The following is a 25,667-nucleotide window of genomic DNA, read 5'->3' on the forward strand; positions in this document are numbered from 1 at the left end:
ATGTACATGACTTCCCTGCTCAAAACAACTACCACTCATGGTGCTTCTTAAAAGGGAATCCTTCTGCTTGCAACATTCATCTAGACGGTGCGATGGGGTCCGTAACAGTCGAGAGCTATGGTCAGACACAACATGCACGGACTGTGGTTGCAGACCAACGCCCACTTTTGTGCCGTTCATCTCTTTTATGTAAGAGACAAATACTGATCGGCATTTTAATGAACTTTCTGGAGACAGCATGTGTGTGTACACGTGCAGTCCAAGAAGGTCAGAGGGATTCCAGTATATAATGTGTGTGACTATATATATATCTATGCATATGTGTGTGTGTATATGTAAATATGTGTCTATTTGTGTTTGCCTGTGAAGTGTATGATAAGTAAGTGTCAGAGTAAATGCAAAAGCTGGGATGACCATACATATACTTGTCTATGGCCAAAAAGATTGCATTTCACAGTCTAGACTGCCCCAAAGTCTGCAGCAGACAGAACGGACGCCAAGAGCAGGTGAGCACAGGTGAGCACAGGTAGAAGGGAAAACTGTGTGTGTCCAGCACGTGCCACTTCCACTGTGCCCTAAAATTCCGTGTTCCGAAGGGACCCATTTTCTACCCCAGCCGCCTTCATCTACATTGCAAATTCTCACACGAGGGACATTCCCTCAGGCAACCAGGGAGTCAAGAAACCAAACCAAAGCCTCACGTCAGCTGACGAGATGCCCCTGGAAGGGCTGCAAGGCACAGCACGTTCCTTCAGACCCTGCACGCGGGCGCCGCTTCCATGCATCGTCCTCGCCCAGAGCCATGCAGAGCCCAGGCGGGCCGGAACGGGCTCACTGTACCTTGCCAGCTCAGGGAGGGCTCCGACCGAGTTTGGGTCAGAAGAACTGGAAGAAGCAGGCAATGAGAGAGTGAGCGCAAGCTTCCGAGGGCAGCGGCACGTGACCACGGCCGCGGCCCCTCGGTGAGCCTCGCAAGGGGGGGTTGTCTGGGCCCCCGCAGGAGAGGCCAAGGGTCCTGGCCCTGGATCTCCCTGGAGCCCGCAGATGCCAGGCTGCTAAGCTCTCCTGCGGAAGCAGGTGGCAGCAAAGCCTTCTGCTGGTCCAAGCTCCACCACCAGGACTTCCGGAGGAGGCGGGACCCTGCCTGGTGACACATCTCCCCCGGCCATGGCCCTTGTCCCTTGGAGCAGCTGCTGGCTGCGGAGGGGTTGTAATCCAATAGGGGCCACAAGGACAGGGCTCCCTACAGGCGTCTTCCGGAATGTTCTCCTTTCTTCTCAAATACTTGACTGCCCGTAGGGATGAAGGCATTTGGCAGCAATGAGAATCAAAGGCTTCACGGCCGGTGTGGCGCATGGCCCAGTTCAGTCCAGAGGAGAGGGCTGCTGGCCACTGGGCTGGAGCCGGTCACCTACCATGCTGGCTGCTGTGCCTTTCTTTTCCGGGGAGGGTACTGGGGTCCCAGACAGAAGGGTCCCTCAGAGGGCGCCCAAGGCAGTGACAGGCACTCAGGGTTCAGGTGCTTCCAAATCTGACAGCCAGGCTGGCTGCACCTGTGTGTCCTTCCCTGGGTGGGGGTGGAAAGACGGAGCCCCAGCCCGACAGAGGTCCCCTCCCTGAACACCTCTGCTCTGTGCTCTGGACCACCGCGAGCTTCCTGGGATCCATGCTGCTTGGGGCGCCAGGTTTTATAGGACCTTCCCCAGGCAACAGGTTTCGCATCTACATTTCGAGACATAACTGAGAATTGACCTGTGACAGAAATAGTTGTTTGTAAGGCTTTTTTCTTTCACAGACTTGTGTGAGATAGTTTTTCCCTCCCTCCCTCCTTCCCTTTTTCTTTTTCTTTTCTTTTCTTCCTTTCTCTTTCTTCCCTCTGTCTTTCTTTCTCTCTTCTTTCTTTCCTTTCTTCCTCTCTCTCTCTTTCTTCCCTCTTTCTTCTCCTTCCTCCCTCCCTCCCTCCCTCCCTCTTGCTAAATGAAGTCTGTGTTTCTAAAGAGGCACAGAAACCCCATTTATAGAGGCTGATAGAACCAGGCGGACATACTAGCTATATCCAGGCCCATGTAGCAGATGCTGGGAATAATCTTGTCTGAGTTTTAAAAAGATGCCACATAAGGCACAAGATGCATTGCTCTAAAATGTCAGAGCACTTTTTTTGAAATGAGACCTGGGGTCCAGAACCTCTAGAGGTTTGGGGGAAGGAGAGGAGGCTCGACTATGATCATTGATTTTTGCAACAAAATTGGTAATAAGTGGGGCGCCTGGATGGCTCAGCTGGTTAAGTGTCTGCCTGCTCGGGGGGGGCCTGCTTCTCCCTCTCCCTCTGCTGTTCTCCCCCTGCTCATGCACATGCCCTCTCTCTCTCTGCAGTAAATGAATAAAATCTTAAAAAAAAACTGGTAATAAAAGGTTTTCTTGGAAGAATTTGAAACAAACTATAGAAAAACATGAAAAAATGGAATGTATTTCAACAACCCAACCTATTCTGTATTTGTGGAATAAATAAAAGACCACAGATATCAAATGAGCCTCGTGAAAACAAGGCACATTTATGGAGTTCACTTTGATAATGCTTAGGTCAAGGAATATTCATTTATTTTTTGTCTACTCATTCATTTATTTAGTTCGGTCTGACAGCTCTTTCCAAACAGTCCGCCCTTTGGGTCAATCAGGGATCTCTGCTCACACACACACCAGTCTCTGTGCCAACACCTGGCCTCTCGAGTGGCCACTCGCCCCAGCGGCTCTGGGCCCTCGGGTCAAGTACCAAGTTCACACGAGAAGTCAGTAGTCTCTGGCATCAGTGGTGAGGAAACCCAAAACAGCATCGTGAGCTGTGTTCAGGGACTGATCTCCTGATCTCTAATTCGGGCAGTTTTAGTAAAAGAGCTAAATGTGTTTTGTCACTGTTGTGTGTGTGTGTGTGTGTGTGTGTTGTTTTGTTTTGTTTTTCAAATAAGTATTTATTTATTTGAGAGAGACAGAGAGCATGAGCAGGGGGAGAAGCAGAAGGACAAGCCGACTCCCCGCTGAGCAGGGAGCCTGACCCGGGACTCGATCCCAGGACCCCAAGATTGTGACCTGAGCCGCAGGCAGATGCTTAACCAACCGAACCACCCAGGGACTCCTTTGCCACCGGTTTTGATGACGAGCAATGTCTGAGACTTGGGGGCAGTTCCTGGCAACTGAATAAGAAATCCGAGAGACGTTGGTTCACGTGCTAGAGCGGCTTCTTCACTCACCTCGCCGAGCTCACGGGAGACAGGGTGAGGCTCAGAACATGGTCAGGATCGGGGGGGAAGAGGCATAACTACAATTGAGGGGAATGGGTGCAAACCAAATTTGTTTTCTGCCCACTTCAACTGTGCTTTGGACAACACTTGGGTTACCTGAAAATTCAGATACCCGTCTCTGCTCGGCACCTCGAGCGCTCACGGGCAGTGACGTCTGCTTCCCGCCTGTGCTCTTACGGGCCAGGTGTCAAAGACGCAAGGTGGCCTCACCTCGTTTGTTGTCCCACGCGTAGAGCTCCTTTATCCCCAGCTCGTTGAGGGACTTGGAAAGTTCCAGCTCCTCCCCGGCAATGTTGTCTCTGAGGAGAACCACGTGCTCTGGGCTGACTTCGCACTTCGCACAGATGACGGGCAGAATGCTCTGGAGCGGCACCTCGGGGCTCACACGCACAACGGCCTTTTGGGTTCGCAGGTAATTCACTACCAAGCGCACAGATTTCTGGAGGGACACCCCGGACACAAAAGAATGCCGTAAGTGTGTGTTCCCACACGGCCTCACCCTCTGCTTCTGGGCTTGAAATGACCATGGCAATGTTTTGTGCAGCCCGAGCCCCTTTGTGCAAAACTCAGTGGGTCGTGGGGGAATTGCAATACTGAAAAGTGCACGATAAACACCTGGCATAAAACACAGGGGACCAGACATCGTGAGGGGGCTGGGCTTATCATTGAACACATACGCCGCCTTTCTAGGATCTCAAACAGACCCGACCACAAGGGGCTCACAAAGATTTTGTGAAGGAAGAGAGTTTCAAAGTGTCATGAACGATTCAATTTAGAGAAAAATCCTAAAAAAAACCCAAGATATCAAAGTTTTAGTTAAGTAGCCAAAAGACCCACATAAATATATTCATATCTATGTAAATATATATAGTGCATATATGTCTGCATATACACATATATATATATTATACGCACATATATTTAAGGTAGAAAAATATAACTGACAGACAACATATACGTATGATAGCCATATAATGATGAGCACCATAATCAGAAAAAAAAGTCAGTTTGACTAAATCTGATGCCAACTGTCTACTGATAAACTGGCCCATCAAAAAAAAAAATCAGTATGCCAAGGTTTCAGGCAGTCAACTTTTCCCTGGCCTTTACTGATACAGCATCATCTGAGAATGCCAGAGAGGGGCCACAGCACGTGTGGGCTGAACAGAATCTGACTGAGGTGGATCCACGCCCCTTTCCAGAGTGGAGATGCCACCAGTTAAAATTTATCAAGCCCCCAAATGTAAAAATCGATAGAAGATGAGCTGTTGGCCAAACTGCCATTTTTAGGAGCAGAAAAATCTAGTAAATATTCCCAAGAATCTAAAAGCTCTTATTTTATCTTTTAAAAAATATTTTATTTATTTATTGGACAGAGAGAGACACAGCGAGAGAGGGAATGCAAGCAGGGGGAGTGGGAGAGGGAAAGGGAAAGCAGGCTTCCCGCCGAGCAGGGAGCCTGATGTGGGGCTCGATCCCAGGACGCTGGGATCATGACCTGAGCTGATGGCAGATGCTTAATGACTGAGCCACCCAGGCGCCCCAAGGAATCTAAAAGCTTTTAAAGGGAGCTCAAAGATCCATAGCAAAGGCTTATGAAGAAGTACCGTCAGGACCTGGAGTTCATTTTAATCAAAAGTCAAAAGCCTGAGTTACATCTATGTCTAAGATATGCTCCAAGTACAACAAGGAAACATTTCCGATGTCAGTTTCTCAAAAGGGACAACTCCTGTCACTCCTCTCTCTAGGAAGAAGTTCAGATCTTCTCCGTTTCCCCACGGCTTCCTCGGGCAGGAAGACCTCCAGAACGGAAGGAGAATGGCTGTAACTAGTGCAACAAGGTAGTGGCTGGTTACCTGTGGTTATTTAAAGTTGAATTAATTAACATTAGATACACTTAAAGGCTCAGTTTCTCAATCACACTAGCCGCACTGCACCTGCTTAAAAGCCTCATGCGGCCAGGGGTGACCCCTTTGGAAAGTTCAGAATGATAAACCATCTCCTTCTGTGTAGAAAGTTCCAAAGGCTACCTCTGCTCTAGACTGATTCCTCTTCTATAACGTCCAAAGGAGCAAAGATACAACCGTGACTATTATTAAAGTCGGCTAATTTCCATCTTCTGAACGAAGCTCAGTTTAGAGTCTAATTTTGAGTAGCAGGGAAGTAGACATTGTAACAGCTGTATGCACATGTTACTGAGATTAGAGGGGTTCCACCAGCCCCCCTCCTCAGCACCTCGGCCCCAGGTGTCTCATATGCCCTCAGACAAAGGGCCCCCCTCTTCCTACTGACCTCAGGTGCCTTGGGTGGGGCAGGCTTCACCTTCTCTTCGGGAACTTTCTCTTTGAGAAATACAGTGTGCACGTTCAGGGTCCCAACTAAAGTATTTGGCTTAAAACTCAAAGGCTGTTGGGTTTCCGAAGACCGGATCTCGAGGGCGTGGTGGGATGGATTGAGGTGGTTCTGGAGACAGAGCTCAACCAGTAGGTCCATCATTGCATGGCTGCAAAAGGGAAACAGATCACATGAATTAGGAATGTTTTTGCACTCCCCCTTCGGTCAAGCTGAGTAAGGGTCAAACCCATGCACCAGTAGGTGAACGAGCAAACTGGTCATGCATATGATAGGCAACCAGAGCTCATGGATCCCCAGTGCAGGACTGGACAGCATTTCCTAACATTTCCAACACTAGTAAACAAAATGCCTGGAAGAGCAACCATCAGAGCTGGGGAAAGAGTATCTGTAGTTATGTTCACGGCCATGTTGACTGGAGTCCTAGAAGGTTCATCAGCACAAGCGACACTACTAAAGACTAAATTTCCAACGATTCAGCAATATAATGGCTCTTAAAAAGTGAAAAATTTAACAAGATTTTATTTATTTATTTGAGAGGGAGAGAGAGAGGGAGAGAGAGAGAGAGAGAGAGAGAGAGCGAGCAGGGGAGAGGGATGGGAGAGAGGGAGTCCCAAGGAGACTCCATGTTAAGCACAGAGGCCAACTTGGGGCTTGATCTCACGACCCTGAGATCATGACCTGAGCTAAAATCAAGAGTCGGTCGCTCAGCCAACGAAGCCACCCAGGTGTCCCCAAACTGAAAATTTTAAGTTGAAGATGATAGCTTAAAAAAAAGTATGCCTTTTTAAAGACAAAAAAAACCCAAACAAAAAAACAAAACCTGAGGAAAATGACTTTGTTTGCGTGTCAAAACTTGTCCTCATGCTCCCCGTCACAGGGAACTGCTTACCAAGGGAGGAGGATAACAATTCAGATCACTCCAAAGAATTTCTTTTGCCTCTTTTGTATCTCCCTGGCAGAAGGTTTTGATATTTAAAGCTGATCTCTCTTTCCCTAAATTTCCCAAGCAATGGAGCCTACACCTCTCACGAAAGCATAGGTCTTTCCTGTGATCTATTTCTTAATCAGGAACTGACATGACAATTATTTCAGGAAAGCAATTATGCTTTCCAGGTGCCTGGGGATGCAGGTGTGCAGATCACAGACTCACAGTTCTTCTGTGAACACACAAGTGACAACTGTCCTGCTGCAGCCTGGACACCTGTCACACACCCCGAGGGCTGTGGGCTGAAATTGATCTCAGATTGATACAAAACAACTCAGCACTTCTGCTGGGTCCGGGGACCCTGATGGGGTGTTTGTGGGGCCAAGGCAGTGCGCACGCTCACGAGGGCTCCAGCACACATGGCCACACCAGCTAATAACACTGGGAAGACTGTAAACTCTGATTCCTTCAACTCGGGGCGGGGTTGCGGGGGGCAGAAATCATCTTTATTCCAACCACAAGCTTAATGCAATGCAACAAACAAGCTCTAAGACGTGACGACATTCCACGGAAGAGCTTCAGTAGAGAAAACAGACTACTCACGATACTAAGATGACTTCAGCTATTGGTTACCGCTCGGTGTGTATCCATGAGGCCACTCATGTGCTTCCCTTCTGTGCCACCACCTAGACTGAGAGGCAAGGTCTCCGGGAAAAGGCAGAGTGGGCTTGGGACCCTGGTGCATCTGAGGCTCGCTCCTTTCCTGTCTCTGTCTCCACCCACATTCGGCTGCTGCCTCCACCCACAGACGGCTTGTACCCGGTAAACACACCCAAATGAACTGTCAAATGGATATTTAAGTTAATCTTAGAGAGGAAGCCACAAAGAACACAAAAGCTACTCATGTTACTTTCTGTTCTTTTAATACACTAATTGGTAACACGTTTGAAATATCCAATTAGATGCTCAGAAAGGGAGCGGCCAGCTCCAGGGGAGGGCACATTTTTCTCCATCACGGAGAACAACCCTGTCTTGCCATCATGGAAGCCTGTAGTTATTGAACGTGCCAGCATACTGGCGTACCCATTTTCTGGCCCAGATAATGGGGTACCCAAATCTCTGTGTGTCTGGTGGATTTCCCCCCAACTCGCCTGATCCTTCCTGGCTTTCTCTACTTCATTTATTTAATGCATGATGAGTTTCTTCCAGTGACAGTCTCAGCAGTTGGAAGTGGAAGTAGTTTCTGAACAAAATGTTTGGGGGTGGGGGGGGGAGGGGAGGCACAAGGCAAAGTTCCCAAGCAGAAGATTCTATGTGCTGGGGGACTATCTCCTCAAATTTACTATTAAAGAAAAAAGAAAAACCAGTAACAAAATAAAACCCCATAAGAGCATGATCATAAAATCCAACACCAGATGCCCGGCCCGGCCATGATACGTGCTTAGGCTGTATGAAGAACTCAGAGGCCATTACCCATTCAACTTAGACAAGCAAATCGGACATCATCCTTTCCCAGTAGCAGGAACCCAAGCCAGGACAGAGGGGCTCTCACAGGGAAGGAAGTTTGGGGCTGAGAGGAGCTCAGGTTTGGCAGCTGTCTTGCTGTCCTTCAGGCCATCTGCATCTGTGACTCCCAGAGGGGCCCGGCATCCTGATGGGACCAAACTCGGGCTGCACTTGAGACGCTGGATACCCACCAGTCCAAATACGAGGACCTGGGTCCAAAAGCGCGAGCTCATCTTGCAACACGTCCTGCAGGGCCAGCCACTTTGTGTGACCCTGCCCCAGGCTCATTTAAAACACAACCGGATTTACTACTTTTCCACTACACCCATTTAAGGATCACGCCCATGCAAAATGAGGTGGGAGGCGGGGCTGGCCTTTTCGCCTCTGAAAAGAGGGTGGGAGGTGGGCTGGCCCACCCCAGTTAATCTGCTTTCTTGGCTGGCATTTAAAATGCGGCATTCCCAGCAGCAGGCCAGTTCATCCAAAGCTTCTTTGATGCCCCTGGGACAATTTACCCACAAAGAGAGAGGAAAGGCAGCGCCCCAAAATGGAGAGAGGCGCCACCTATATGGATGGCAGAGGTTGGCAGCGTCTCTAACTCGGTGTCAACGTGCACCCTCCACAGGGTCTCAGCGGGTCCCTATGCCTCTGGGCCACAGGAAAGAACTTTCCAGAGACTGGAAGACGTTGCCTGCTCTGCACACACACTCTCATCCCCTCCTGAGCCTGACCGCTCCTCACCTCGCACCCGCCCGTGGATGCGGCGGCACGTGGCTCGGATCTGCAGGTCTCCACGCACCAGCCCTGCCGAGGTTCCCGTGACGGCGGGGTGGTTGGGTGAAGACCCCTGAGGGGAGCTTCCTGGGACAGAGTCCAAGCACCACCAACCCCCCGCTTCTCAGACCTGCCTCCCCGTGCCTCAGTTTCCTTACTGGTGAGGGTATACAGACAGTGTCCCGCTGTTAGAGACTTAAATGAATAAACACTTGAAAGGCAGCGAGCATAGCGCCAGGCATGTGGTAAGTGTGATGTGTTTGCGAAATACGTGAGTTCATTTGTTCCAGTCTTTTCTGCATGGGGAGTCCGCGTGGTGAGATGTTTTACCCGGCTCAGAGCAGAGCATCCCCCATCTGTACGTGGCTAAACCACCCCCCTCCAGCAAATACTGAGATAGCCCAACACGCTTGAAATAACATCGCTGAGACACTGTACCATCAAATTCCACCAATCCTACAATGAAAGAAAACAAGGCAACTAGACACCCTCCAGAACGTCAAAGAAGAATCAGGTGTATTAAGGAAGTTGACCAGACCATCCCTGCTAAGAACCCACAGCACACCCCCTGGGCCTCAGTGGACACCCAGCATTAACATCGCTATGAACAGAACTGTGCCCTCCCCAAAGTCATGGTGAATCCCTAAACCCCCGTTGACTGTATTTGGAGATGGGGCTTCTAAGGAAGTAATTATGGTTACATGAGTCACAAGGGCACTGATAGGATGGGATTAGTGTCCTTACAAGAAGAGACCCAGAGATCTTGTTCTGTGCACCTAAAGAAAAGAGGTCACATGAGCACATGAAATGATGGCGGTTGCCTATGAGCCAGGAAGACCCCTTGGAAGGAAATCTCCCCACCGGCACCTCGGCCTTAGACTTCCAGGCTCCAGAGCTGTGAGAAACCATGTCCGTCTGTGGTATTTTAAGGAAGCCTGAATACGACAAAAATAACCAACCTTTGCAGGCTTTCTCTCTCTCTCCGATCCCAAGTAATAAAGAGGAATGACCACTCAAAACCACGTTGGTAGGGGTTGAGGGGGTCATGAGGTGGATCTCTGGGGCTTCCTCTCTGAATTTCTCCTCAATATCCTTTTCCCCTCCAGACTGTTCAATCTGTTGTTCCCCAAAATGTCTCTTAAGTGCTCAGAATATAGGGGTGCAATTTATTCCCCGGTATTTGTGGTGATCTCTATTTTTAAGTTTAAAAGTACATAATTTTTTTCTACATCTTTCTTTAAAAAAAAAAACAAAAACAAAAACACGATGACTGGCCCAATGTGTATAGACATCACAAAACGTTTTGGCAGGAGTCTGTGCCTTTGATAAGAAAAAGCTGCTCCTTTATCCTGTGCGTTTTTCTTTTTCTTTTTTTTTTAAATCCTCACCGAGAGCTCGGCAGAGTGATGGTCAGCCTGTGCCTGCACCCCTGCCCCAAATGCAGAGGTGCTCGGGACTCAAGGAAGTGAGCAAGCTCTTGGGGACCACACGGCTGGGACAGGGAAGTCAGGGAGGGCAAGTCCCATTTCCATCAAGCTGGGCCAGGTGACGTGTCACCCCTCTCTGGGACGCACTTCTAGCTAAACTGCAAAGCCTGCCTTCATTCTGGAGCTGCAACCAAGACCCATGCCTACAGCCCCCTCCCTGCCATCGTGCCAGCATGACCCTGGGCTCCCTCTCAGGGACCGCGCGCTCATCCTGCTACATCTAGCAGAGCCCGGTAGGACCATGCCCTGCAGCTGGGGTTCTCAAAGATTAACTAATCTGAAAATTTGGGCGTGGTCAAAGTCCAATTGCTGGGCCTCTCCTCAAGGTTTCGGAGTCATTAGGGCTGGTCTGGGAATTGGCATTTCTACCAAGTTCCCGGGGATGCAGTCGCTGTTGGTCAGGGACCTCGTTTTGAAAACTAGTTTACTCCTAATACTCATGAAATGAGCATTTCATGCATTGATTAGATAAATGGGTCCCTCGATGCTGAGTTTACATGTTACATTAAGGTAGCTAGTTACGGGGGTGCCTGGGTGGTTCAATCAGTTAAGCGTCTGACTCTTGGTTTCGGCTCAGGTCAGGACCTTAGGGTCATGAGATCGAGCCCCTCATAGGCTCTGTGCTCAGCAGGGAGTCTGCTTATCCCTCTCCCTCTGCTCCCTCCCCTGCTCTTTCTCTCTCTCTTTGGAATAAATAATAAAAATCTTAAAAAAAAAAAAAACAAAGGTAAGTACTTCTGGACATGATGTTAAAATGAACACACTTAATTTGCATGTATAGTCCTTAGTTTTTTTATGTGGAACCAAGACCAATCAGTGGCCCCAAGCTGTAAGGCAAAATCTGGCGACCGAGTCAGAGCAAGTCCTGGGAGAAAGTGCAGTCTCGAAGCTTTGTGTGGACCAGAGAGGCAACATACAGCATGATGTAAGCAGGGCCCTCTGAGAGGCGGCCCCTATGGACGATGTCAGGGACAAAGGAACACATAGGCAGAAACACCCGAAGGATGATGGAGAGACTAGGAGATGGGGAAGCCACAGGCAGAGAAGTCTGTGGGTCAGAGGCAGAGCTCTAGGCTCAAGGCTAGAGTCACCGACAAGAATCTGGTCTTAGGGAAGCCTGGGTCCTCAGTCTGTCAAGTGAGGCTGGAGGGAAGCAGACAGCCGCGAAATGACCAGGGCACCTTCATCCCACGTACAAGTCAGAAGCCCAGTCATCAGGATGATGGCGTCCAGTCCCCCAATCCTGATGGCTCGCCCTCATAAAACCCAAATGCCTCTTGGGTCCAGACAGCCACCACGGTCTGCAAGAGTTCTCCGTACATGATCTCGAGAGAGACTGGGGTCTCTCTCAACTGGAGAGACCTGCCTTCCCTAAGGCATTCAGCTTTTCAAACTGCTTAGAAATTAATGGCTGTTGGAGCATCTTGACCTAGAGAGACACGTGCCGAGGCTGGGAAGCCTGGCTGTTTTCCTGGCCATATGTGATGTCATGAGCTGTTGCCTGGACAGGTGAGGACAGGTGATATCAACATGCGGTGCAGACTGGGCAGACAGATTCCTACCACGGTAACTTGTGCTCTCTCTTAACTTTGACCTCACCATCTTTGAGCTGCACCTTCAGAGTCTGGAGCCTCCTGTGTCCAGGTCATATGCAAGCAGACCTTGGCCGTGTGCTTCTCACTTGGCTGCTGAGCCAATGTGCCCTTTTGCGGGGTCTGGCACACAGCTCAACTATCTTTAAAGTTAGGTTAGTGTTTATTTTAAGTGTGCATGTGATATTTGGATGCTATTATTTTTCTAAATATTTATTTATTTTAGAGAAGGGGGGAAGGGCAGAAGGAGAGGGAGAGAGAATCGTGAGCTTACTTACTCCCTGCTGAGTGTGGAGCCTGACATGAGGCTCGATCTCCTGACCGTGAGATCACGACCTGAGCCAAAGTCGAGAGTTGGATACTTAACCAACTGAGCCACCCATGCGCCCCGACACCATTTTTAATAGAAGACCACGGTCCCCTATAGTTGAGGAAAATTAATGCATTTGAGGAAAATTAATGTTCTGACGTGTCAGTTTCCTTATGACTTGCCTGGCCCTGGAACAGAGCCTTGTGTCCCCTGTGGCGTGTGTAATTTTGTTTGATTGAGACCCAGGGAACTCGGGATGGCCCACAGGACGCAGCCGTCACCCAGTCCAGGCCCTTGTAAATCCCTTTCTCCATCATGTTCCAGTATCACTGAATTCCCCATTTTTTGCACAAAGAAATGTCTTGCAAATGAGAATTATTTCCTTCTGCTGCTCTCTGGGAGGTCTTCCTCCCAGTTGCTTCAGAAAAGTTAGGTGTTCGGTATGTATTTTGCTCAATGAATAACTGTTCTTTCTTCCTCCTTCCTCCTTTCCTTTCCTCTCCTCCCACCCCTCCCTCCCCTCATTTCCCCCCATCCTTTCCTTTCTTTCTTTCATAGATATTAGGATCCACAAAATAAGAGCTCCCATCCATCTCTACGACCAGTATCACACCAAATCCCAACCAGTAATGGCACCTGCTGTGGGTTTAGCAAAGAACACAGCTTTTCACAGGAGCAGCGCACAGTTTATAACCTGTGGTCGCCCCATCACCACGTGACTTGCTCACGGCACAGATGCTCAGGAAGAAAATCCAGGAGCACCTGGAGTCTGATGATCACAGTCTGCACGTGACAGACATTCTATCACTGTCTTTGTTCTTGGGTTTCGCCCAAACAAGCAAGCAAACGAAGCCTTCATAGGGCAGAATCATTTCAGGGAGGCGGTCCCTAGAAGCAGCGAGCTAAGGCCCGGATGGTCAAACACATGCCCAGGGCTGACGGAAAAGGTGACCCAATGAGACCCACTTCTGGCGGCAGTGACCACAGCGGGCTGTGTGTCCTGGGAATGTTCTCTGAGAGGACTTCAGGGCAGCGAAACTCCTCTCTGAGGAACTACCGTGGTGGACGCATATCCTTCTATGTGTGTCCAAACCCATAGAACATTACAACATTACGAGCGGACCCTGGGGTCACCGACAGACTCTGGGGGATGACGATATGTCTGTGCAGGTTCACCAATCATAAGGGGCACCCACTCCTCTGGGGGATGTTGATAATGGGGGAGATTGTGGGTTGGGGGGAAGGTATGTGGGAAGTCTCTGTACTTCCCTCTCAGTTTTGCTAGGAAACTAAGACTGTTCTAAAAAAATGAGCTCTTCTAAAAAAAGATACTCTTTGAACAAAAATGTAAATCAAACGAAACCAAAGCAACCTGTCAGCCAGTTATTTCCAGAACAGTCTTCTCCTGGCCGACTCCCCAGCACCAGAAATGTCTTGTTTAACATCACCTCCTTAACTCGCTGAGTACCAGAGAAGACCGGGCTCCCTTCGGCTCTGGGAGCCTCGATGAGCGAGGGGCTTCACCAACACCTGGAGGGGGAGGGCGGATGAAGGACACCCCAGAGCGGCCGGGAGCTCACAGCCTCCCTCCCTTCCAGCCTGGAGCCGGCAAGCTCTCTCCGGAAGGAACGTGCAGACCCAACACCCACATTATGAGAGTCTGGGCTGTTTAATAAGCACCAGGACCTAAAAACTCCTAAAAACTGTTTTAAGTGTGTCTATCGTGAAGAATCACAAGAATGAATACCGAGGGAGATTTCCTGTATTCTGCAAAGGAAATGTTGACTTTTCCTGCCCCAGGCCCCTTGGGCATGCATACCAACTTGAACCTGACTACTTTATCACAGCAAAAGACACAGGCCCAACACTCTAGAGACTGACACACTTTACAAAGCTCTCTTTTGCCTAAGGGCATTGTCTTTTCTAAGATCTTCTCTTTAAGTGTGTCCCAACCGATGTGATGGAGTCGATGGCCTCCTTCAACCATCCCCATGCGGCGCTGGTAACGCCATTCCTAATCCTATGCCAGAGCACTTCCCTTAAGAACAGCCCAGAATATGGAGGCACCTTGGGTGGCTCAATCAGACTCTTGATTTCGGCTAGATTGTGATCTCAGGCTTGTGAGGTTGAGCTCTGCACTGGGCTCTGTGCTCAGTGGGAAGTCGGCTTGAGTTTCTCTCTTTTCCTCTGTACTTCTCTCTCGCTCTCTCTTTAAGGTAAATAAATGAATCTTAAAAAAAATGGCCCCAAGCACAGATTCTCATATTCTAATCTCTGTAAGAACAGACTGGGACTTATAGTTAATTTTCCAAATCCCAAGGACACTTTAAAAAAGTAAAAAAAAAAAAAAAAAAAAAAAGTCAGTCCTATGCAGAATGCAATCTTTAGACGGTGATTACTAGCGTTTCCTCTCGGGGAATCTTTCATATCAGGAAAAAGCACGGGTAAGGGGCTGATTATAAATGATCAGCCACTTGCTTGTCTCATAAAAAGCTGGGCACGTTCTCTGATAAAACAAAAGAGAGAAACCACATTGATTAGCAATTAGCAGATCTATTTTAAGCAAGGGTCAGGGACTGGGCTTCAGCCGGCTCTGGTATTATTAAAGAGTATGACACATGAAACCAAATCCCTCGGCAAGCAGCTGCTGAATCAGCCCCAGCCAGGAGGCCAAGGTCCCAGTTACCGCAGCTCAGGGGCTGTGGCTCTGACTCACTTAATCCTGCAGGAAGCCTGGGAGGAGGGATTAGAATTTACTGCTGGAGAAGAGGAAAGTGTTTCCACGCTGGATCTTTAAGGAGCTGCACGTTTTCTCATTACTACACGGCCACCTCACAAAGTGGTAGCTTCTACTTTGTAAAGAAAAAAGAAAAATTAAGAAGATGCCGTTTAAGAAAGTGTTCCATTTGGAAATGGTTTTCAGGGTGATTGTCAGACTCATCAGGAAAGCATTCTATCTCTGCATGCGTTTGGAGAACTGGGCCCAGGTCTGAGTGCATCGACATGGGACCCACAAGGCCATTTCTTTACAAAATATGTAACTAGTTTGATATTGACAGTGGTTTCACAGGTGTGCACTGAGCTACAGACTCGTCAAGAAGGATGCAGTTAACATGTACTGAGTTTATATGTTAATCATCTCTCAATAAAATAGCATTTTTCAGTGTAATTAAAAATTGGGTTGGGGGGGCCTGGGGGGCTCAGTGGGTTAAGCCTCTGCCTTCGGCTCAGGTCATGATCCCAGGGTCCTGGGATCGAGCCCCGCATCCGGCTCTCTGCTCAGCGGGGAGCCTGCTTCTCCCTCTGCCTCTGCCCCTGCCTCGGCTCAGGCACACGCTCTCTCAAAAAAATAAATAAAATCTTTTTAAAAATTGGGTTGAAAATATAGGAACATTGACTAAACATCCACTGGTCAAACTTCACGGACCTCTTAGTTTGCCAGCCTATAGAGACATGGCATGATGTTCACGGTAAAGTTCAGTGGGAAAAGCATCCTTAGGACAAGGACCACTCTGGGAAGCAGAGAGACCAGAAACTCTCGTCACTTGCACTTTGCAGACCCTGGAAGTTCTGCCTGTAGAAACCGCCAGAGCCACTGGCTTCTGGGGGCCGCGAGGCTGCAGGCGGGGGCCTTCCCCGTGGATACAGCACAGACCGACTTCAGCTGCTTCTACCAGAGCCCCGCGGCTGGGACCCCAGCTACAGGAGGGGCCCCCGAGGGGAAAGCCCCGTGCTGGGCAGGCGGGTGGCTCCACCCTGGGAACCAGGCCTGCATCACCTAGTGCGGGAGGAGACGCCATACTCCATGACCCAACAGCCCCGACCCCAGCTACGTCCCGAGGCCGGCAGCAAGCATCTGCCACGTGTTTGCGTAGCCCGTGGAATGATTTGTAAGACGTATGTGCCCCTTTGCACATCAAGTCGCCACCATGACACTTCATGACAAAGTTTAAACAGCACCACATTTCAGGGAGAATTCAAATCCTGATATTTTAAAATAAAAGCCTTCCATTGCTCTCCTCATCATAACCGCCAGAATAAAATAAAAGCACCCACAGTGATGGCGTTTCCACCTTTATCCATTTTAAAAAATATTGGAGCAAACTGCTTTTTAAGAGTGAAATACACCTGGGGCGCCTGGGTGGCTCAGTCGTTAAGCCTCTGCCTTCGGCTCAGGTCCTGATCCCAGGGTCCTGGGATCGAGCCCCGCATCGGGCTCCCTGCTCGACAGGAAGCCTGCTTCTCCCTCTCCCACCCCCCCTGCGTGTGTTCTCTCTCTCGCTGCCTCTCTCTCTGTCAAACAAATAAATAAAATCTTTAAAAAAAAAAAAGAGTGAAATACATCTGATCATATCTTATTCTTATTTTCCAAGACCTCTATTCACTCCTGCCTCAGAATTAGACAAACCATATTTTCACGCCGCGAAGTTTCCACAGCTGATCACTCCATCATACTGTGGAAACTTTGCAGCGTAGAAATATAGTTCATATATTATATTATTATAAATGCTGAGATTTAATTTCTTGCTTCCTGTGACTCTGTGAAAATGTGTTCTTATAGATCGAGGTATCAGGAGCAACAGCTGTAGCACAAAATTGATCAAACAACCTGATGATGGATCTTGAAATCAGAAATTCTATTGGTAATAAAGTTCTTAATACTATGATCGCAGGAGGCTTTGCCAATGTTGCTAGTGCGGCTGACGTGGGAAGAGGAAGGGGTATGTGACCTTGACCTCAGGCACGTTCCCGGGTGGGTCAGGTCTGAGAAAGGAATCCAGTGGGCAGCTCGGGGCTGGAAACTGGTTGCGGTGGAGTTCAGCCCTCAGTGTAGACGTGCTGTGGAATCTGCCTTTGGAAAACTGACCGCTGACTGCGTCTACACCTCTATGGGCCAGCCTGTCAGCGGACAGGGGCAGGGTCAACTTGGAAGGCATCCCCAGGAGCATGCTAAGGAGGCTGGTGTGGACCCTGGGGGCTGGCCACCTATTTGTAGATGCATACGGGCCTGTGACCCCTGCTCCTCCCCCGAGCTCACCCTCCAGCAGGTCTGAGCCGTGCAGTCCTTGCTCCCTCGGGATGATGGCGAGTCGAGGAGGGGCGGCTTAGCCAACGGTCATCCAGGTGAGCCACTCTGGATTGTCACGTGGACCCAGCTCTGTACCCCGGGGGGGGGTCCTAGGTCCGCCTGACAGGGGAGTGAGCACAACCCGGCACGATCCACTGTTCGGTTCTCCTGGACCGGAGACCGGACGGCAGTGAACCCTCCGCAAGGTGCCCGGACCCTTACCTGCCATTGACCACGCTCTTCTTCTCCAGCCCGCTGGGCAGAACCACGGTGACCGCCACCGTGCTGTTCCTCAAGTTCTCCTTCATGTGCAGCAGGTTCTGTGGAGGGCCGGGGGACACGTCCCGGGGAGGCTTCTGTCCGCTGTGCACATTCGCCGCGCCGGGCTTTCCGGGAGGGGGAGGGGCGCGAGCCTTCATCTTCCTCCTTCAACAGTGACAGCACAGAAGGACTGAATGAGACAACAGCTTCCAACTACGACCTTAACGCCATCGCCCCTGAGCGTCCGGCAGCGTTCCAGGACTTTCTCTCGTAACAAGCCATTCTTTTAACTGTTTCTCCCTCCTCAGAACAGCCTTCTGAGGTATATAACCCCTTTTAAAATCGATACATTGGCGCACTCTTCAACACTAACAGAAAGGGGACAACTAAGAAAAACAGGTGAAGTGTGCTGGAAAGGAAAGGATCGGCCGAAAAATGGATCCTCACCAGGCAGTGGCACGGTCATAATCTGTACAGATCGAGGAGTGGGCTGGTGTCGCAGAGTTTGCGTGGACCAGCCCTTTCTGAGCCACTGAGTGGGTAAAAAAAAAAAAAAAAAAAAAAAAAATCACACCAAGTTAATGGGGACTTCCCCAGTGGTCTGCCTCATTTGGCTTGGATCCCTGTCCCACTCCGGATCCAGGACCATGACCAGCTGCGGACCTGGAATCCACAGACCCACGATGTTGGGGTTGTGTTAGGACAGCATCAGGGTGCGCTAAATTACCCAGAAAGCCCATCTGACCAACCTCCTCCCCTAGGCCCCCCTGCATGTAGGCAGCAGCGGGGCAGTGAGGGACATGAGCGATGGGATCATCGCCTTATTCCCGGCTATGCTTTGAGTTCTCAGTTCACTTTGCAGGAGATTTGTAAACACATGGGAGCCAGTCACCCACTTGGTCTCCTCCAGATCATTCAGGGAGGCAAAGGACTTTACTTGATACAGGTATTTTATTTTATATACAGGTATGTCTCTGTCTTCACGTATGTGTATATACATGCACATACAGAGACGTTTATGTGTGCGTAAGGGCCTTATCTAACAGACACCGTAGGTATTTTATAATAGCTAGTATTTACTCAGTGCCAGGGCCTCTGCTAATAATAACCTTAGGACGTTCACCTCATTCAAATGATTTGGCAGCTGAGAAAATTGCACGTCCAAGAGATCTGTAGCTGCCCTGAAGGCCCATGGTTATTAGTGTTGGGGCAGCGATGGAGAGCGGACGTGCCTGACTCCCAGGGGCCGCTCCTGCCTGCTTTGCCCTCCCACCTCCTGCCACAAAGAGCTAACGAGCTTATACTCTCCTGCAGAGCAATCTTCTGGGGGGCACTCTGGCCCAAGGTATCAGGCACCGTAATTCCATTTCTAGAAACTGGTCGCAAAGAAATAACTCCCCAATTATTTCCCCGTGGGAAGTTCAAAGGTGCTCAGTACAGCATAATTTGCAATGGCAAACAAACATAAAATAATCGAACTGCACGTCAGTAAGAGACCATTTCAATAAACTACAGTACTTCAAAACAATGTTACACTGGTACTAGTTAAATACACTTTAAAAGTACAGAATTTGATGTACCGAAGTACTGGATTCAGATTTTTTTTTTTTTTTTTAGAAAACAAATACTATTTTAGAAAATGCCATTTTTAAGGGAATTATGCATTGTAGCCGTCGATCATAAACAGTCTAGAAAGATGCACACAAGACTCTCCAGGATATGTGTCGTACGACATTTTGATATTTTCACTCCTATGCATTTCCTAAGTTTTCTATAATATCACCTATAAATGTATTACTTGTAAAATGAAAGAGGTCACTTAAAATTGGGGGGGGGGGAGATAGCAAATGGGATTCAGAGCAGGCCACGAGCTCCTGCCATTCATGTCACTGGTTAATGTAAAGACTCAGATCAGAATGACATTCCAGTCTCCTCCTCTACTGGGATATGTAGACCTAGATTAATGCCCTTTTTTTCTTGGTGAAAACCTTACATCAGTGTCATATTACCATTTGTGCCTTGTTCTTATCCCTTTCATACTTCTTTTGTTTTTAACTTGCAGAAATGAAAGGAAAGTAGTCGGCCTATCGTTATTCCTGCTTCATAGTAGAGGAGCGTGGACACATCTTGATAAGACCAGAAAACAGCAGAGCTAGCAATAAACCCAAATGATTTTCAGTGCTGCATTCTCCAGCCTGTTATGAAGAACGGATGCCACCCCACTCTACGGATGGGGAAGTCGGGACACGGAGAAGGCTACAGAGTCCTTCACTAGTCAATCCTGGGTCTAGGGCTAGATGCTCAGGCGCCCAGAAACCCACCTGCTGTTCACGTTACCTCCCCAAGGTGCTTTCACTGGGGGAAAAAAAGTTTATTTTTTTACCATTTTGGGGAAATGAATACATTTGCCCAGGGAACTCTCTGTTTATTTCTGGAGACTAATAAACCTGGCTTGAACTCCTGAGCCGAGCAGGAAGCAGCTCCTGACGCATTTATTCTATCGGCGGGCCCCACCACGGGAGCGGAAGCAGGGAGAGAGGAAGAAGGAGTCACCAGTCCCCCCAGCGTTGCCCACATGAACAATCTCCCCAGCTCCCAGCCCAGCTCTCATCATGGACATCTGCACACAGCGTCCTATTGTCCAGCCCCCAGCAGTGATTCCTGCTGCCTCCCGGGATGCCCTCACTCTGCATGTAGGAGATGAACACCGACCACGGGGGCCATGCGTCTTCTCACACCTGACTCTGCGCGGTGCACCCTGACCCCACCTCAGCGCAGGACCTATAGCCCCGCAGGCTGCCAGCACACCCAGCAAAGCTTTCTGTCCAGCACAGTGTTAACGTGTGTGTGTGTGCGTGCACGCGCATGTGAACAGATGTGCCTGTGCATGTATATGCACATGATTACACACGTGCATGTGTGTCCATGCATGTGTTTGTGCATGTGCGTGTGTGCAAGCATGCATGTGTGTTTATGCAAGCCTGTGCATGTGTGCTCGTGTGCAGGCCTGCCTGAGCATGCACACTGAAGCTAGCCAACGCTGAAAAAACTGGAACATTTCACAAAACGACATGAATTTCTGGCTCCAGTAAGATGTGGTAAGGCCCTGAATTCCTTCATAGCAAAATCTGGGTCTGTGCCTCGGTTTGGAGTCCGTGACTCAATGCCATCACACACCTGTCCTCTGCAGGGCTGCGGCTAATACCCAAAGCAATGGCACAGCCTGAAAGTCAGGGTCTCCCTCGACCCTCCATCCTGAATCCACCCCCCCTCCTCCCCCACTCGCCTGGCAATCGGTCTAACGTTTCTTGTTCCTGGAAAACCCACAATCACACCCTCTTGCCTCTCCCACATCGTACACCCTGCCTGGTACGCTTCGCTCTCTTGAAAACACAGCTCAAAAGCACGTCTTCTGAGAAGCCTCTAGACACTCTGGGCCTGAGGACACAAGGCTGAGACCAATGCCCCCTCCTGGCTGCACTCAGGAAGCACCTGGGAAGCTTACCAAGTGCCCAAGACCCAGAACAGACCCATCAAATGTGCGGCACCCAAGAGCTGGTTATGCTATCGTATCGCAACATTTCGCCAGAACAAACAGCAAAATCGCACAGCGTTTCCATTGCAATTTCTGTATCATTTGATGAAAGCAACTGACAGATTATAAATATATATGTCGATAAATTTGTGACATTGCATTTTTATTTTTCACAGAATAATTATTTTGAAGAGTGCACGTGAGAAATTTCCGTCCACACCGGAAATGGTGCCTGGGGTGTGGATGGAGTCAAGGTCCCACTTCAGAAGCAGTGTGGGTCCGTAAGCACAGAGACCCCGGGGGGGAGAAAGCCGCTCCACGCCAGCCCAAGACACCGGACACACACACCCGCCCCCACTGCCGTCGACCTCCCCATGTGGCACTCCTGGTGCCCCACGTCTTCAACTTCATTTAACATCTCTGGAAGGCAGCAGATGCTTCAATTTTTTTTAAAGATTTCATTAAATTATTTGAGAGAGAGAGAGAGAGAACATGAGCAGGGGGAGGGGCAGAGGGAGATGGAGAGGCAGACTCCCCGCTGAGCAGGGAGCCTGACGCAAGACTCGATCCCGGGACCCTGAGTCCATGATCTGAGCTGAAATCAGATGCTTAAATGACAGAGCCCCCAGGCGCCCCAACAGCAGATGCTGTATTAAGACTGTTTATATTCTCCACATTGAGTGTGCTGCCCTTCATATCTACGGGAATTAAGGTCGGGGGGAGGGGGGAGAAATGGGTGATGGGTCATGCGCACCCTAGGGGAAGACAGCATTATGGGCTGCATCCGCTCAGGGTGCCGGAGTGCTGTGGTTTCTCTAAACCACTTTTTCTCACTTGAATCTTTATAATCTAAGGGAGAGAATCTGCTGCTCTCATTTTGCTGGTTGGGGAACCCGTGAGTGGGTGATTCTGAATGACGGCGTCCCACAAATATGTGGGGATCATCTTTTTCAATGTTGCTGAGAAAGGGGAGGGAAGCAGAAGGTGGTTTTGTGTCTGTTTTGTTCAAGGGAAAGGCCTGGTCACTGCAGGAAAGAGGGTCCGGTTGGGAAGCGGGCCGAGGAGCCAACTAACCCATAGCCAGTGGGGATCCCGGATCACCTGTGAGAGCCAGTGAGGGCGAAACTGCTGGAAGGCGTGTGGGGGGAGCGCTGGCGGCGGCAGCCAGAGCAGTGAGCACGAACAGTTCTGGAGACAAGCAGCCTGAATGAGAGGGTTAGCCCGTGGTGGGGGGGGGGGTGCACGGGCAGAGCGACCGTGGGGGGAAGACAGACGGGTCCGCAAGAGCAGGAGGAGGACCCCACGATACTGGGGTTCCAAGTCTCTGGCTCCAGTACAAGGGTCAAAGCAGCCCAACAGAGGACACATTGTGGGAGGCGATGACCAGGTGGCTTTCAGTGACCTGGGTCTAAGATGACGGTGACATTTCCAAGCAGAGGCAAGGGTGAACAGGGGAGAGAAGCCTGGGCCTCGACTGAGGACACTTCTCTGAATGCTGTGGAGGTCCCCGCTTGGACGCAGCCACCAACAAGCCCTCCAGCAGGATCCCGTAAGTCTGCAGGTGGCGTATCTGCAGCAGGGAGAGGGTGGAGGGCTGAGCCAAGGCACTGTGGTCGCCACTCAGCCTGAACTTGGGTCTTTTCGTAATGTTGGCTGGCTAGTGGGTCTCCATCTCAGACGTCATCTTGTGTGTCCCAGGTAATCCATGAGGATCTGAGACACTGTGCATAGATTTCTTCTTTCTGGATCTCAGTTCCTTTGGGGACATTGGGGGCTGGGCTGTAGGACACCTCCAATTCTAGTATACCAAATCACAGAAAAATATGAAACCCAAACTACCGCTTTTATATTACAATTAGAATTAGGATGGCCGCTATCCAGAAAAAAAAAAAAAAAGGGAAGAAAAAAGAAAATAAGAAATGTTGGCAAGGATGTGGAGAAATTGGGACCCTTGTACTCTGTTGGTGGGAATGTAAAGGGGGAGGTGCAACCACAACGGAAAACAGTATGGAGGTTCCTCAAAAAAATAAAATCAGATCCCCTATAATTCCTCTTCTGGGTCCGGGAACACCTTGGCAGTGGTATGGGTTTGGTTCCAGAGCAAGTAAAACAGCAGCCATCACGATAAAACCGGTCAAATGAATTCTTTGGTTGCCAGTGCATGTAAAAGTACTGTTTATACTGTACTGCACTGTTTGTGTGTGCAACAGCATTACGCCTAAAAGTACAATGTGCACACCTTAATTTAAAAACACTTTACTGGGGCACCTGGGTGGCTCAGACAGTTAAGCGTCCAACTCTTGATTTCAGCTCAGGGCATGATCTCAGGGTCGTGAGATCGAGCCCCGTGTCAGACCTTGTGCTCAGCGGGGAGTCTGCTTGAGAGTCTCTCTCCCTCTCCCCCAGCCCCTCCCCTGCTTGTGTTCTCTCTCTAAATATATAGTCTTTACAAAAATAAAAATACTTTTTTGCTAAGCAATGCTAGCCATCATCTGAGCTATCAGGAAGTCGTATCTTTTTGCTGGTGGAGGGTCTGCCTCGATGCTGACTGCTGACGGCTGCTGACTGACCAGGGTGGTGGTGGCTGAAGGATGGTGTGGCCGTGGCCATTTCTTAAGCTAAGACAACAGTGAGCTCTGCCACGTCGATTGCTCTTGTCTTTGCGAATGCCTTCTCTGTAGCATGGGACGCTGTTTGGCATCTACCCGCAGAACTTCTTCCGAAGTTGGAGTCCGTCCTCTCGAACTCCGCTGCTTTATCAGCTAAGTTCCTGCAATATCCTAAATCCGTGGTTGTCCCTTCAACGGTCTTCACAGGATCTCCACCAGGAGCGGATTCCATCTCACGAAACCACAGTCTTTGCGCGTCCGTAAGAAGCAACTCCTCCTCCATTCACATTTGATCCTGAGCCTGTAGCAATTCAGTCCCACCTTCAGGCTCCACTTCCAGTTCCAGTTCTCTCGTTCTTTCTACCACATCTTTGGGTACTTCCTCCAATAAATCCTAAACCTTTCAAAGTCAGCCATGACGGTTGGAATCCACTTCTTCCAAATTCCTGCTCAGGGTGATATTTTGATCTCTTCCCATGAATTACGAATGTTCCTAATGGCATCTAGAGTGGTGAATCTTTTCCAGAAGTTTTTTAATTGACTTTGCCCACAGGCACCAGAGGAATATCCATCCAGGGCAGCTACAGCCTTATGAAATGTGTTTCTTAAATAACAAGACTTGAAAGACAAAATTACTGCTTGATCCATGGGATACGGAACGGACGTGTTTTCATGGCAGCCATGAAAACAGCATTTATCTCACTGTCCATTTCCATCAGAGCCCTTGGGAAACTGGGTACATTGTCAACGAGCAGTCATATTTTGAAAGGAACCCTTTTTTCTGCAGTAGGTCTCAGCAGCAGGGTTAAAAGATCCAGTAAAACGTGCTATAAACAGATGCACCATCATTCGGGCTTTATGGCTTTATTTATGGAATGCAGGTAGACTGGATTCAGCACAAATTTTAAGGGCCTTAAGGTTTTCAGAACGGTCACTGAGGATAAGCTTCAACTTCCAGTCACCAGCTGTATTAGCCCCTAATGAGAGAATCAGCCTTTCCTTAGAAGCCAGACACTGATTTCTCTCTAGCTATGAAGTCCTAGATGGCATCAGTCTCCAACAGAAGGCTGTTGTGTCTACACTGGAAATCTGTTTAGTACCTTCCTTAATTCCCTCGGCCAGATCTCCTGATGACTGCAGCTTCTCCATCAGCCTCCGCTGCTCCACCTGGAGATGCTTCTTTCCTTGAACTTCACGAACTAACCTCTGCTAACCTCAGACTTTTCGTCGGCAGCCTCCCTCTCAGCCTTCATAGAAGTGAAGGGTCGGGGCTTTGCTCTGGATGGGGCTTTGGCTTAAGGGAATGTTGTGGCTGCTTTGATCTTCAGTCCAGACCTTCCAAACTCCCTCCACATCAGCAACAAGGCTGTCTTCCTTTTTTTATCATTTGTGTGTTTGCTGGAAGAGCGCTTCCAAGTCCCTGCAAGGACTGTGCCTCTGTGTTCACAACTTGGCTCACCGGTTGTCACAAGAGATCTTGCTTTCGGCCTATCTTGGCTTTCAACATGCCTTCCTCTCTGAGCTTAATCATTTCTAGCTTTTGATGAAAACTGAGAGACGTGGGGCTCTTCCTTCACTTGAACACGTAGAGGCCATTGCAGGGTTATTGACTGAGCTCGTTTCAACACTGTTTTGTCTCACGGAATAGGGACACCCAAGGACAGGGAGACAGAAGAGGAACAGTGGTCTGTGAAGCAGTCACAACATGCACAACATGATCAGTGAAGGTCGCCGTCTTCGACGGGCATGGTTTGTGGCGCCCCAAAACAACAATGGCAACATCGAAGATCGCTGATCATAGATCACCCGGACAAATAAAATCATAATGAGAAATTTTAAAATGCTATGAGAATTGCCAAGACATGACACAGAGACACGAAGTGAGCAGATGGGGTCGGAGAAAATGGCGCCGGTCGACCCTCTCGATGCAGGGTTGCCACACGTCTAAC

General features: G+C 49.4%; 1 protein-coding gene across 6 annotated transcripts in view; it reads right to left on the reverse strand.

Moving 5' to 3' along the window:
* COBL (cordon-bleu WH2 repeat protein) overlaps positions 1-25,667 on the reverse strand; it is a 262,604-nt gene that overhangs the window by 146,212 nt on the left and 90,725 nt on the right. For 4 of the 6 annotated variants that reach the window (XM_080818254.1, XM_080818253.1, XM_080818257.1 and 1 more), the window contains exons 2-4: positions 17,536-17,739; positions 5,589-5,799; positions 3,507-3,735 (exon numbers count right to left, since the gene is read on the reverse strand). In XM_080818254.1, the coding sequence (XP_080674380.1) occupies positions 3,507-3,735; positions 5,589-5,799; positions 17,536-17,739 (644 nt within the window). Of the gene's footprint in view, positions 1-840; positions 886-3,506; positions 3,736-5,588; positions 5,800-17,535; positions 17,740-25,667 lie in introns of all 6 variants that reach the window. The other 2 variants (XM_080818252.1, XM_080818255.1) reach the window with 1 other exon arrangement.

Source organism: Martes martes (genome assembly GCF_963455335.1).
Source record: "Martes martes genome assembly, chromosome: 11".
NCBI classification, from domain to species: domain Eukaryota; kingdom Metazoa; phylum Chordata; class Mammalia; order Carnivora; family Mustelidae; genus Martes; species Martes martes.